The sequence below is a fragment of the Melospiza melodia genome, chromosome 3 (assembly GCF_035770615.1).
Source record: "Melospiza melodia melodia isolate bMelMel2 chromosome 3, bMelMel2.pri, whole genome shotgun sequence".
Lineage (NCBI taxonomy): Eukaryota > Metazoa > Chordata > Aves > Passeriformes > Passerellidae > Melospiza > Melospiza melodia.
The window spans coordinates 57,525,525-57,539,349 of NC_086196.1; the positions used below are offsets into that span (position 1 = coordinate 57,525,525).

Sequence of the window (13,825 nt, forward strand, 5' to 3'; positions counted from 1 at the left end):
CGTCCCGCCGCCGCTCCCCGCGGTGAGCGCCGCCTGTCCCCGCTTTCCCTCCCACCCCTTGCGGGGCCGCCCCACTGAGCCCTCCTTTCCCCTTCTCTCCCCACAGCTCCGGCGGCGGCGGCGCGGCTCTCCTCGGGCGCGGAGGGCGAGGCGGCGGCGGCCGGCGGGCCCGGGGCGATGCTGCGGCACCTGACGCGCAAGCTGCGGGCCAGCGGGCCGGTCACGGTGGCCGAGTACATGCGGGAGGCGCTCACCAACCCCGGGCAGGTGCGGCGGGGCCGGGCCGGGCAGGGGGGGCAGTGCCTCGGCCTACGCTCACCGCGGCCCCTGGGCCGCTTCCCCCTCGCAGGGTTACTACACGCGGCGCGGCGGCGTCGGCGAGAGCGGGGACTTCATCACCTCGCCCGAAATAAGCCAGGTGTTCGGAGAGGTAACGCTGCTCCTCGCGTCCTTAGTTACTTGTTGTACTTTAACCACGCGGGCCTGGCTGGAATCCTGGTGAGCAACAAGCCATCCATGAGCCAGCAGTGAGCCCTTGTGGCCAGGAAGGCCAGTGGAATCCTGGGGTGCATTAGGAAGGGCAGTGCCAGCAGGTCAAGGGAGCTGATCCTGCCCCTCTGCCCAGCCTGGTGAGGCACATCTGCAGTGCTGAGTCCAGTCCTGGCTCCTCAGGACAGGAGAGACATGGAGCCCCTGGAGTGGCTCCAGTGAGGGTAACAAAGATGATTGAGGCTCTAGAGCATCTCTGTAATGAGGAAAGGCTGAGGGAGCTGGGCCTGTTCAGCCTGGAGAAGAGGCCCTGAGAGGGGACCTCATCAATGTCTGTGAGCATCTGAAGGGAGGTGCCAGCAGGATGGAGCCAGGCTCTGCTCCGTGGTGCCAAGCAATAGCACAGGAGGCAATGGGCAGGAACTGATGCACAGGAAGTTCTACTTGAACATGAGGAAGAACTTTACTGTGCGCTGGCTCTCAGATTGCCCAGAGAGGTTGTGGAGTTTCCTTCCCTGGAGACATTCAGGAACCATCAGCACACAATCCTGTGCCATGTGCTCTAGGATGACTTACTTGAACAGGTCCAGGTGGCCCAATGTGGTCTCTTCCAGTTTCCATCCCAACTGATTTCCAAGCCAGTGTTCAGATACCTTATCAATGTCAAAATACTGGAGTATCAATGATAAGGTTCAAGTTACTTCCCAAGAGAAAAATTGGTTTTGAGGGAGGAAAGGGGGTTTTGTTTTTCTGAAAGTCCTTTGTCTGAAACACCATCTGTGCTTAGTAACACTTTACTGTAATACAGAACTTGCTTATAAATAAAAAGAGTTATGGTGCTTTTCCAGTGTGAAAACTCTCCTCAAAAATTATCTCCAGAGTTTGATCTGGCTCACTCCGGTGTGATCTGGTTTCACTCTGGTCTCATTTCCAGAAGTGAAGATTGGCTAAATCCTGTTCTCAGTGATGCTTTGGTAAGTGCATTGTCAGGAAGAACATTTGTCCAAAGGTACATGGGCAGTGCATTTAGGTGAAAGTTCTTGCTCCAGCCAGAACAGACTCCTCACATTTACTGATGGAGAGTTTCTTCTGCTGGGCTGACAGCAATCAATGACCAATGTTAATACTCAAAGGCAAGAATGAGATGTTATGTACCATAATTCTTCTTAACTTTGAAATACTGAGACAGAATGTTGCCATGTTATTTAAGTTATCAGACAAAAGGCAGGCACGATTTTCCCCAAGTGCTGAAGTTGTTACTGTGTGTAATTACTGAGTGATACCCTGTGTGCTGTTTCTCACTGGCAGCTAATAGGAGTGTGGTACATCAGTGAATGGATGGCCATGGGCAAACCGAGCGCCCTGCAGCTGGTGGAGCTGGGCCCAGGGCGGGGCACCCTCACCGAGGACATACTGCGGGTAGGTGAGAACATTCCTGTTCTCTGCTTCTGCCTGTATTCCACAGCTACAGTCACATCTGAAGGGAGGATGTTTTGCTGCCAGGGTTTACCCTTCCCTGGTAGCCAGATCACCTGAGTCAGGGTGGCAGCTCAGGCTCTGATTAGAGTGGAGGAGTTTCTGGGCCCAGGGCTCTCAGGGGGAAGGAGACTTGGGGCCAGCGTGTGCACACTGCACAGACACATCTGTGACCTTCCAAACACCACTGGATAGAAGGGCGGGGCAGGAATATTCCACTGTAAATTATTTCTGTGTAGGGAAACATTATCCAAACTGAGAACCATCTAGGAAGTTGTTGCTGTGTGTAATTGAGATGGAGACCTTAGTGAAAGGAACAGAACAGAGGAGTACAATAACAGAGAATGAAACTGTGTTAATTCCTTTGGGCATTTCAGGGCCATATTTCTTTTTGAGTTAATGCTTTGTGTTCAGCCATGCCTGCATGGCTGTCTTAATTAAAATGCTGCAGATTCATAAACAGATTGCTAATGGGACTTAGCATGACATAAGAACTTTTATTCTATTTACCTATGTTAATAAAAATAGTGAAATGTGGGATATCAAACACTTCTTCAAGGTGGAAGGGAAACTGAACCATTTCTCTTCTAATGGTAGACCTTCTACAGGTCTTAGAGGAGCTGCTACTAGTCTTCCAAATTAGCTTTTCATGTTGTTATCCTTTATTAAGATTTATGCAGAAACTCACACTTCCTACTGGAGGAGCAAAATGCAGTCTCTCTCACTGAGATTGTTAGTGAAAGCCAACTAAAACCTTTACCTTGAATAGTTAATAGTAAATAGTGAGAAGGAAGGCTAATACTTACACCTTTGATGTACACAGCACAAGACTGCACCTAATAGAATTCATCTGCCTTTATAGGTCTTCAAGCAGCTCTCCTCTGTCCTTAGTAAATGTGATGTCTCAGTTCACCTGGTAGAAGTGAGCCCTAAACTCAGTGAGATCCAAGCAGTGCTGCTGACAGGAGGGAAGGTGCAGCCAAGCCCAGAGGATGAGTCTGCTTACATGAAAGGCATTAGCAAGACTGGAATTCCCATTTTTTGGTACAGAGACATTCAAGATGTGCCACCAGGTAAGGAGCTTGACTGCCTCGTTAAAGTGATGGTGCCCTTCCTTCACTGACAGCTTTTGATAGCAGAGGGCATCTCTGCTAGCCTTCACACTGGACAGAAAAGCAGTTATATACATATTTGTTCTTACTTGAGTCTGAGGCAGGATCTTGGTTCATTTTCATCACTGCTACCTGTTCTGTCTACCTTTCATTTGGGCATAGCTACCCAATTTCCTATATTCTGACTTTTTCTTTTCATGGGGGGGGAAAAGAAACCTCACTTTACTGGCTTTGCCTGAATCTTCTTTCACAAGATAGTGATCTGAAATTCATGGATTGGCAGCTAGAGCTAGCTGTAAAAATGGTATCTTTATTGTGTGCAAGCTGGAAATAATTATAATTTTTTCACAACCACATTAACTAGCTTAATTCATTAAAAACCATAAAAATATTTTAAACTGGAAGCTGTTAAGTGTTAATAATTTAATGCATTCTTTTTTTACCTTCCCACAGGTTACAGCTTTTATCTAGCACATGAGTTCTTTGATGCCCTGCCAATACACAAGTTTCAGGTATAGCAAGATTTTTTAATTGTGACCATCTGCTTAAACACTTTTTCTCTTTGAGGAAGAGCAGAATTAAGGTGCCAAACAAGTCACATGCCCTGTCTCTGGTGATGAAATAATTCTAACTGAGTTGGACAAATAAGGCTTAATTCAGCTGAAAACTGAATTATTAAATTCAGTAAAATTAGTTATTATTTTTGAATGGAAAAACTTGAGGAAAGCTAAGGATTTCTCTCTGCTGAGATAACTCTCAAAGTTTCAGGATTTTTTATTCCTTATGCTACATTAACGCAGCTTTTAATTTCCGCAGGATTTTCTGTAATACTGCTAACAAAAGACTCAAGGGCATTCACTTGAATAGTAATGAGAGCAGCAAAATAGAGGCTAGATACGATTCAGAAGTAGGTAATTTATGATAGTCACCAGTAGAAATAAATCTTTTATTTTGATAAGTTAAATGTTGCACTGTCAATAGAAGAGGCAGTGTGTTTCTTCAGAGCATCATTCATTCCTTTTAGTGTAATTAAACCTGTATTGTTGGCTCTGCACTTGAGACTCCACCACAAGCTTTTTCTAAGGCAGTTACTGGAATTAAATAAGAATGAGTAATAGTTGTTAGCAATGTGTTGATCCTAAAACCTTTGTGGAAAGGCTTGACCTATTATTTCAATGAAATGAGCAAGATACTGTGGTACTGCTGAGTGTAACCTGAGTGCTTTGGGCTCGTTGAACAGCGCACGGAGAAGGGCTGGCGTGAGGTGTTGGTTGATATTGACCCACAAGTTCCTGACCAGCTGCGGTTTGTCCTGTCACCATCCAGGACCCCTGCAACACAAAACTTCATTCAGGTGAGGTTATGCCTCCCAGAGCTCATCCTTACACCTTTATTGACTCTTCCAAGTACATTTAGTGCTTCTCAGTTACTCTGACAGCAAGAAGAGGGCTCTCAGTCTATAAATGAATGGAGCTTAAAATTTCCACCAGCATTTAGCTTTGTATGCTGTGAAACTGCAGCACAAAAATTACCACATGTATGAAACCTCATAAAATAGGAGCTTGAACACAGAAAATGCCTCAGAGAGCAAACTGAGGCAGCAAGGGACAGGCAGAGTTCTCCACTGTGTGTGTGGCATCACCATCTCAAGAGTGGCCCTGCCCCAACCAGGCTCTCAGCCTGCTGCAGGGTACGCAGGGCAGCTGCCTGGCCTTTAAGGGAGAGTGGCTGTGGTTTCTTCCTGAAGTGCACTGGATAGTCAAAGCCACAAAATTAAGTACTGGAGGTTAAACAGAGCTACAGAGTCTCACACAAGAAGGCCTCTCAGAAGGGTGTGCACAGCTGAAGCACTATTTTCCTTAAGTACCACAGTAAGGAAGTTTCACCTGATACAGATATTCTTGGTAGAAAAATTTGCATTTCACTACAGGTTATTGAAGAGAGTACTGAAATCCAGCACTCAGAAAATACTAAATGAGAATGAGTGATAGTATAAACTAGCTCAAGCCAGTGTAGGTAGCCTAGAATGCACCTCCTGTACCTGCGTGTCCCTGCAGAGCAGCAGCCCCAAGACACCAGGTGTGAGGGACACTTGCCTTGTGCTTGTCTGCTAATACAGGTGTTCTGGTCTTTGAACTGTGCACTAGCCAGAAGAAACAAGAGACCACGTGGAAGTGTGTCCTGAGGCTGGTGTCATTGTGCAGAGGCTGGCCTCTCGGATAGAGAAGGATGGTGGGGCCGCTCTGGTCGCAGATTATGGCCACGATGGAACCAAAACTGACACGTTCCGGGTAAGGCATTTGCCTACAGCAATAAGCCAAAAAATTCTGTTATCTTTGATCATTAGGTTCTTGTAAGATAAACTTCCTAGTGGGCATAATAGCAAAAACTGCATAGAACTGAGTAATTCCTGTTTAATCAGTACCTAGAAGGGTTTCTATCAGATGGAAAGGCTAATCTGAGCTCTTGCTACATTTATCTCTAATTTTCCCTGTGTAATTTGCTATTGTCACCACTCAAAGGCACAGCTTAATTTTGCTGTCTCCAGCTATGATGGTTGGACTACAGCTGGGTGTAATCTTCAAATTTCATTTTCAGGGTTTCCGGAATCACCAACTTCACGATGTGCTGAGTGCTCCAGGTACAGCAGACCTGACAGCAGATGTTGATTTCAGCTACCTTCGAAAGATGGCCCAGGGAAAAACAGCTACGTTAGGCCCTATAAAACAGAGGGAGTTTTTAAAGAACATGGGCATTGACCTCCGACTGCAGGTACAAGAGTGTTCTGAGCTGCAGAGCTCTCCCAGTCCACAGGCAATACTCTTAAACAGCACAAGAGCTCTAGTAAAAATCTTTGGTTTTAAAATGAAGTTGTTCAAATTAGCATGTAGGTATGAGATCAGAACGTTGTTTCTGCTAGATGTAAGTTACTCCATATCCCTGAAAGTAAACTGATCATATTATATTTAGGAGCACCTAACACAAAACTTGCATCAGTGTCTGGGCTGTGGGTCACCACCAGTGATCTCACCAGTTCTACCAACCATCACAGCACTGTTAGGTGAAAAGGATGCAAGAAGGGATTGCAGGTATGCAGCAATTTATAGGAATGCAGGAAGGGCTCTAACCTGCTTTTTTTTTTCCAGGTGCTCTTGCAGAATTCAGGTGACACAGCAACTCGTGAGCAGTTACTTCACAGCTATGACATGCTGATGAATCCCGAGAAGATGGGGGACTGTTTTAATTTCTTTGCCCTGCTGCCTCACCACAGACTTGTACATCCTGACAAGAAAGATAAGCCAGAATCAAAGTCTCCCCTACCACCTGTTGCTGGATTTAATGAACTGTTACTAAAGTAATTTCAAATACTATCACAAAAAGCATGATGGCTGTTTCAGAATAAGCGTGGTGCAGCCCACCAAACCTCTGGACTGACCTACTCAAAGCAGTACGAGTGGAAATAAAAGACTGCACACAGAAACAAGAACACAGAGAATGAACAGTGGTTTGGGGGTCTTATGAAAGAACAGAGTGAAGTGTTTGCTAGTAGAATCAAAATTTGTCAGTAACAAAGATGCACTAAGGATACTCTAAATGTATTCAAGCTTTGGTACTTGAATAAAATCAAGATGCCTTGACGTCTCTGAAGATATTTTTATAAAGAGAATAGTGACAGGATGCATGTAAAAGGAGTTCCTGCTGGCTGAATTTCCACAGCAGGACATATTTAATAAAACTACAAACAAGAAAATATAGAACCATTTACTCCTAAGAACATTTGATAGGAGAGAAAATTCATGTAAATAAAAAGAACAAGTCTGATAGGGAAATAAATTTTATTTTCAAGCTTACCAGAGGATATTTACAAACAATGGGGTGTATAAAAATATAAAAGTACTTGACAGTGTCATTTTGAGGCTATAAATTTTACATGAGCTTTTTTCTAGCATCACCATAGCACTATTGCTTGAATGAATGCAACTTAATTCATCTAGGGGTAAGGGTATTAAACACTGTAACCTACTGCTGTCAAAGTCTGCAGTAAAGGTAGAAAAAAGGGAATAAAAAACTCAGCTATTTTTACTACTCTAGGAATTTTACTCATGATGTAAGCCTGATTTTTTTGGTTTCCTGACTACTACCTGCTTGTGGCTTCTCTTGTCTGACTCCATAAGTCTGCATATGATCAGGCAATCTCCTCCAAAGGCCAACAGCATTATTTTTATTTTAATACAACCTGAAGAATAAATAGTTCATATAATATTTTGAAGCAGAGCAGACTTCACAGGGAGAGACAAAAGCCAGGCCTTCTACTTCATTATTGTCCCCTCCTTCCTCTGTTGTTGTTGTGCTTTTTCAAGTGACTGAGCTGCTTTATTTCCTCCCTTACAACAACACAAACAACAAACCCACAGGTAACCTGAAGTAACAGCTCAAGTAAAAATTCTGAAGTTTAAAACCAAACTGTATCTACATATTAGTTAGGATGGAATATAGCAATGGCTTCACTGAAATTTGGTCACTTGAGCACTGCAAGCTTTTCAACAGCACTGCTTTCCTTGCCAAGAGCAGGCAAATACCAAACTACCAATGTCAGCGGTGATTGCTCTGCTTGCAGATGAAAAGCAGTGCCTCTGTGAACAACAGTCCTGAAACCCTCTCTAAACGGTTAAGAATCCAGAGCTCAGCCTTTGCCAACACAGACACCTACAAAACGCAATGGCACATAGATAAAGGGCAATGGGAAAGAAAGAGTGAGTTACAGACCCAGACCTGCCTGTGGGCACATCCTTCTGCAGCTGCCACTGACCACTGCCAGGTCACTGCTACTGCAAGCAGCTGCCAGCTCTGAGCTAACCATGTAACACTTTAGGTACATCTAACAACTTAGAAATCTGCTCACCTGTTTCCTTACCTGAATAAAAACAGTAGAAAAAAATACTTATCTACACACAAACAAAAAAAGAAATATCTTTGTAGGAGAGAGGAGATACCCCAAAGCCTCTCACTGCCTTTGCAGTTCAAGCCTGTATCAGTATTTTAGAAATATTTCCAACTAAGCTCCAGTTAAGCAGCTTGGCACATCAGGGATGCATGCAGCCATCCAGCACCCTCCAGGAGCACAACACTGTTACCCACAAAAAAAAAAAAAAGATTTCACCCTTTTAATTTTTTAAAATAAGACCAAAAAACCTCTTCCATTTGCATTTAGCATTACAGCCTCAAACTTCTTTGAAATATCATTAACTTGATCTGTCCAAGGGAATCATTCCAAAGAATACTGCTGCTTCCCCTCTGCTGTGCCACAAGTCCAATTAGTGGTTGGGAATCCTTCAGTTGAGGCATGTGCACAGAAAAAACTGAGTTAGGAGTTGCATTTGGCCTCTTCGTTCAGCTCAAACAGTTCTGAGCACAGTACAGAGGATGGGAGGGGCTGCAGGCTAAGGTGGGAAGGCAGAGTCCTTTCTCCTACAATCCAGCTGCCCTGGCAGAAGCAACAGCTGATGTGCTATCCACTGTTACTTCTAGGTTTTGAGCAGAGTTAACATAAGACGCTAGCAGGCTACAAACTACTCCTGATCTAAGTCCAGGGAACCTTAAAATATTAGAAAAATATTAGAAGAATTTAAAAATCTTATTACTCAAAATGACAGAAGAAAGCTGCATGTATTTTTCCCTATTTTTCCACATCCTTCTGCTAGAAGCTGGTCTTCCAGAGTGAAAGGATATGCTACATCAAGTCTTGTGTGCTCTCTGCATTATTTGTGTAGTTTTGAGGCAAAATGCCTTTGGTGTGTATCAATGATGTGCCAGCCTTGCACAGCAGCGCACTGTTGTGGCTTATTGCTTTTTTTAACAGACAAAATAAAAGCCTAGCACAGCTTTGGTTGTCGTCTCTTTAGAATGTCAGCCAGCATTTCAAGAGGAATGTAAGAAGTTATGGGGTTATCCTTTTTTTTTTTTTGGTTGCTTTCTGTAAAAAGTTCAATTAGGGCCAAGACACACATATTTAACTGTCTAAACAGCAGCAAATTATTCCTTCATGTATGAAGCTGTATTCAACTAAACCACCATGTTTTGCTTTAGCCAAGGTATTCTGTGCTGATTTCTTTATGAAGTCTCTTCACCATCCACAGTCTGAGAAATGGGAGATGTATCTAAGTAACAGAAAACAGTCCTCTAAGGCCTAGTAAATAGGGATTAGAAAACTATTACAAAACTCTTACTGCGTAGGCTATGAAAAAACAAAAACCCTTGAAAAACACAAATCATTCAGTCTGTACACACTACACCTCTGTAATGGCTTTGTAGCCACCCAGCTGGGTGAAACGCTACCCAACAGGGCTCTGTATCCCACTGTTCAGTAACTACTCCGAGTTAAAGTCAGGGATGGAGAAAAGTTTGCAGACAGCAGTCTATTCCCATGGCAATGGAGGATCCTCTGGGGCTTCACACGCCAAACTATGTGTACGGCATTTGGAAAGAGCAATAGCTGTTCCACTTTCTTCACTTTCTGCCTGGAGCATCCTTCTTTGCTGCAATTTAGCACAATAAACAAATCAAGGGTCTTCTTCCATGTCATCTGGATTGGGAGCCATAATGAAGTGCTGGGGGTACTCGAGGTTGTGCTCGTAAGCGTGTTCTTTCCAGCGTGCATCGTCGCTCTCATGGGTAATGTAGCGCTCTCCAATGCGGGTTTCAAATTCTCTGAGGTCAAGCCAGGTCTGATAATCCTAAGGAGTAAAAGAGATTTAAGGAAGCAGTTTTAAGAAACAGCAGCACTACATTCCCACAGATAAGTTCTGCAGTTTGTGTCCATTTTTAGTGTAAATAGCCACAAGATACAACCAACAAGATCTGTTTAAAAAAAATAAAAAAGCCCCAACATTATCCACAAAGAATAGTTCAGAATTAAATAGGCTAGTATCTAAGGTTGTCAAAGCAGCAGATAAAGTCCATTCCAAACAAATCTTTTCTAAAGGGACTACAAGTTTTGGCACACACCAGGCTGTGTGTCCACTTCAGCACTGAACAAATAATGTTTGCCTCCATGCTGACATCACAAGGCTTCATGCACTCATCACTGCCCAAGTCAGGGGGGAAGCCAGGAGAATAAACCCATGCTGTTGTCAGACAGGAAGGAAAAGGTGGGAAGAACAGTAAGACAAATTTCCCTTGAAGAAAGAAGGCATTCATAGATGGTCAGAACCCTGGAGCACATCAAAAGTAAAGCTAAAACCAGAAATGTTCAAGCATTCATGAATGCTTATTAACAGAATGTGACACTTGCGGTTTTCATAAGCCTCTGAAGGATTTCAGCCAAAAAAATTATTCACCCATTATAAACATGGAGAAAAAGGCAGATGGGCTTACCTGTAACCATGGGTGACTGAGGGATTTGTCAACGCTGAAACGTTTTCTCATCTTCACTTGAAGTAAATTGTTTATTAAATCAATGGCTGGCAAAGAAGAAGAAAAATTATATTGTTAAAACACAAATCACCTCTACCATCATTCACATGCTGCAGTAGAAATTATTTTTTTATGTGTGAGTGTATCCTATACTGAATTCCTTTGTATTTAATCAAGCTCTTGAGTTTTCTATTTAGTTTTGTTTATATTAAATGTGGCTACAAAATAAGTATGGGGTAAGTTCCCCCTACTTTTGATGGAAACACTAAAAGCTTTACTATATTATTTGTTAATCTTTTTCCCTACTGCTTTTAGTGATTTTCAGATATGCTTAAGAAGCTTGAGCATAATCCTGTGTTCCACAATAACAGAGGTACTTCCACTATTGTATACTTTTGTATAGGTCCTTCCACATCTGCCCGTGTATTAATCATGTATTAACCAAACATGGTAACAACATATAACCAAAGCTGGCACTGGAGAGCTCTACAGAACAGCTTTGTAAACTTCTAGGTTGACACTTAAATCTGTACTTCCTAATGTACAAGCTAAAATTCCAGATTCAACTTTGAACCATTTCTGTGATTATAGCTCAGATAAAATATACCAGCATTCAGCAAATACCCACACATGAATTAACTTTCCTCTGGGACTTTTGGGAAGTGTCAGATTACTCATCCCATTCATCATGCATGAAATTTGTATATCTTGCTAAATCTCCTCTCTCCCCTGCCCTGAAAATTATCTAAAGCACTGTATTCCACAATTTATCTTTCACAAATACATTAATCTCATATTTATCTACTTTGGCATAGTCTACTAAACTCAAGCTATCCATAGTTTTCACACTCCTTTCTCAATGAACCTTGAAGTTTAGGCATTTGAAAGCATTACCCACATACACAAACATTCTAACAGAGAAAATTACTTTATTTACCTTCACTAGAAATTTCCTTCCAAGGATTTGGTGGGTACATAAATGCTGCATTTTGAATCTGATCATTGATATCCTCATCTTCATTAAAGGGGAATGTGCCACTGAGGCTGACGTAGACGATCACCCCCACTGACCACATGTCCAGGGAGCGGTTGTAGCCCTTGCTCCGGAGCACTTCGGGGGCCAGGTACGCGGGAGTGCCCACCACAGAGCGCCGGAAGGACTTCTCACCAATGATGCGCGCAAAGCCAAAGTCACACAGCTTCACCTGCAGCAGCAGCAGCACGTTTCAGACTCAGAAATCCCTGCCTCACTTCACACCCTTTCTGCCATCCCTTTAACATTGTATGCATGCAGGCAGAACAAAACCCCATGGAAACCAGTCCATTAAGGTTTTAGGTTGCTGGGTTTGCAGCACACAGATCAGCCATGCTTCGGATCAAGAGCTGAACTGGCTCTGCACAGACTCAGGTCTGAGGCAGTTTGTGTATTACACGGCCACAAGTGTGCAAATAAGGATGAAGTGTTGTTGTTATATTTCTAGAGTCCCATACCTTCTCATGGTGTTTTCTTATGGCTGTAGATCTTTACAGCTCTGACTCCCTCTACTGCATGTTGTTCCTTCTTAGTGAGAGCTCCTCCCAGGCTCTCCCTGACTGGCCAACCCACCCCCTTTTATCCCAGCTACCTTCACTAGCCACAGCTGCAGCCCAATGAAGGACATTGCAGCTGCAGCCCATCAAGATCAACTGGGACCTACTGGGGCAAGGCCTATATAGAGATATTGAAGTACAATACAGATATTTTACTGGGACTCAAAGGCCACCTCTACTATATTTCCCCCTTTTCTTTTACTTAGGGGAACAGGTTTTACATAGACATATTTACATATTCTACAATACAGATATTTTACTGGGACTCAAAGGCCACCTCTACTATAATGAAGTATCTTGATTCCAAACCCAGCTCATTTTCAGATGTGAATCCTCACTCTCAAAAGGCACAGAACCAAAGTTAAAAACACACATGAATCCCAGCCAAATCACATTCCTCTTAATCATATTCCTGAAGTTTTGGCTACACAGAAATCAAACAATGAGTTTTAGCTCAAACTCAGAGCCAGCAAGCTCTTGACAGAACATCCCAGCAAAATACATTAACATCTGGCACGTGCAACGATGCTCAAATCCTCATGATTCTACAACAGTTGCTCAACTTGAACACAGCAGGAACTTATGGAGATAAAACAATCCAGACCAAGTTCAACATGTAACCCCAAGTCAGTAAGCCCTCCTCAGAGTATAAGGAAGAGCAATGCACTAAAGGCACTTAGTGAGACAAGGGAAAAAAAAAAAAAAAAAAAGAGATGACTACAATACATGCAGTTCAAGTAATTCTAGAAGTCAGCTGAAAATCCCACAAAAGGTTGCTTTTTAAGCAGCAGTGCCAATACTGCTTTAAAAAAAACCCAATGAATAGTAACGAGAAGTATTGTTTAATCTTCACTCACTTGAGGGAATGGTTCTGCTGATGCTAGTAGTACATTTTCTGGTTTTAAATCACAGTGCACAATATTCTTGAAGTGTAAATTCCTCAAAGCAACAAGTATCTACAAAACAAATGAACGCTTTCAGAATATATTCAAGCAGATCAGAAGTGTCAAAAGACACACAGACTAACCAATACAGCAATTTCTAGCAACAGAGTCCTCAAGAACTAACCCATATATACTGTGCAAGGACTGTTTTTCCAGCTTACCAATACTTGAAAACAAGGGCGTTTATTTTCCCCAAGCCTTTCCCCCCCCCCCCCGCTCTGTTTTTTTGAATGCTTACTCTTTTGACATTCATTTTTAGATGTCCATAATGTTATGTCTTGGGAAAGAAGGGCAAAAAATTAACATAAGAAACATTCAAAGTTCTTTTCTTGTTTATTCAGCTTTCTTTAGATGTGTAGCTCTCTCTGCTCTCTTCTGAATAAAAATACAGAAAACCCCTTCTCCAAATTCTCATCTTATAATTACAAAACCCAAATTTAGCCTTTCTCCTCAAAGCAGAGGAACTGACTGCTCACCTGAGTGACCATGAATTTAGTTATTCGTTCTGGAAGTCGACTTTTCTCACTGGAAAGAATCATCTCTAGCATATCCCCATGCAGCTTTTCCATCACAACAAAGACTCGTTCTGGGGTTTCAAACATACATTCCAGGTTCACAATCCCAGGGTGGTGCAAATTCTAAAACAAAGCAGCATAGGTACATTACTAAAATAAAACAGTATGAAATAGCCTGAATTACACAGAAATGCTGACCACAAATAAAAAAAAAAAAAAAACAGTTACAGAGATGCAGGTGAAAAAAAAACCTGAGGAAAGAAATGAGCTTGAAACAAGTGTCAAC

General features: G+C 42.7%; 2 protein-coding genes across 4 annotated transcripts in view; one reads left to right on the forward strand and one right to left on the reverse strand.

The window, feature by feature from the left end:
• Positions 1-162: 162 nt before the first annotated feature.
• Positions 163-6,715, forward strand: NDUFAF7 (NADH:ubiquinone oxidoreductase complex assembly factor 7). 3 transcript variants are annotated; one of them, XM_063151878.1, is made up of 10 exons: positions 177-267; positions 350-430; positions 1,338-1,463; positions 1,798-1,908; positions 2,828-3,038; positions 3,531-3,589; positions 4,318-4,431; positions 5,225-5,368; positions 5,676-5,849; positions 6,224-6,715. In XM_063151878.1, the coding sequence occupies exons 1-10, from the start codon at positions 178-180 to the stop codon at positions 6,434-6,436; spliced, it is 1,323 nt and encodes a 440-aa protein (XP_063007948.1). In that variant the 5' UTR covers position 177; the 3' UTR covers positions 6,437-6,715. The 3 variants fall into 3 exon arrangements, with proteins under 3 accessions (XP_063007950.1, XP_063007949.1, XP_063007948.1); XM_063151880.1 differs by lacking the exon at positions 1,338-1,463 and having other exon boundaries at positions 163-267; XM_063151879.1 differs by lacking the exons at positions 350-430; positions 1,338-1,463 and having other exon boundaries at positions 176-267.
• A 181-nt stretch (positions 6,716-6,896) lies between these two features.
• PRKD3 (protein kinase D3) overlaps positions 6,897-13,825 on the reverse strand; it is a 44,039-nt gene continuing 37,110 nt past the window's right edge. The window contains exons 15-19 of the mRNA XM_063151877.1: positions 13,501-13,662; positions 12,938-13,036; positions 11,428-11,695; positions 10,452-10,537; positions 6,897-9,811 (exon numbers count right to left, since the gene is read on the reverse strand). Of these exons, the coding sequence (XP_063007947.1) occupies positions 9,638-9,811; positions 10,452-10,537; positions 11,428-11,695; positions 12,938-13,036; positions 13,501-13,662 (789 nt within the window). The 3' untranslated portion in view covers positions 6,897-9,637. The remainder of the gene's footprint in view (positions 9,812-10,451; positions 10,538-11,427; positions 11,696-12,937; positions 13,037-13,500; positions 13,663-13,825) is intronic.

Coding starts and splice junctions, on each gene's coding strand:
- NDUFAF7 (XM_063151878.1), top strand. CDS start 178: ATGCTGCGGCACCTGACGCGCAAGCTGCGGGCCAGCGGGCCGGTCACG. Junction 1,464..1,797: donor CTGTTCTCAGTGATGCTTTG/GTAAGTGCATTG, acceptor TCTCACTGGCAG/CTAATAGGAGTGTGGTACAT. Junction 3,039..3,530: donor CATTCAAGATGTGCCACCAG/GTAAGGAGCTTG, acceptor ACCTTCCCACAG/GTTACAGCTTTTATCTAGCA.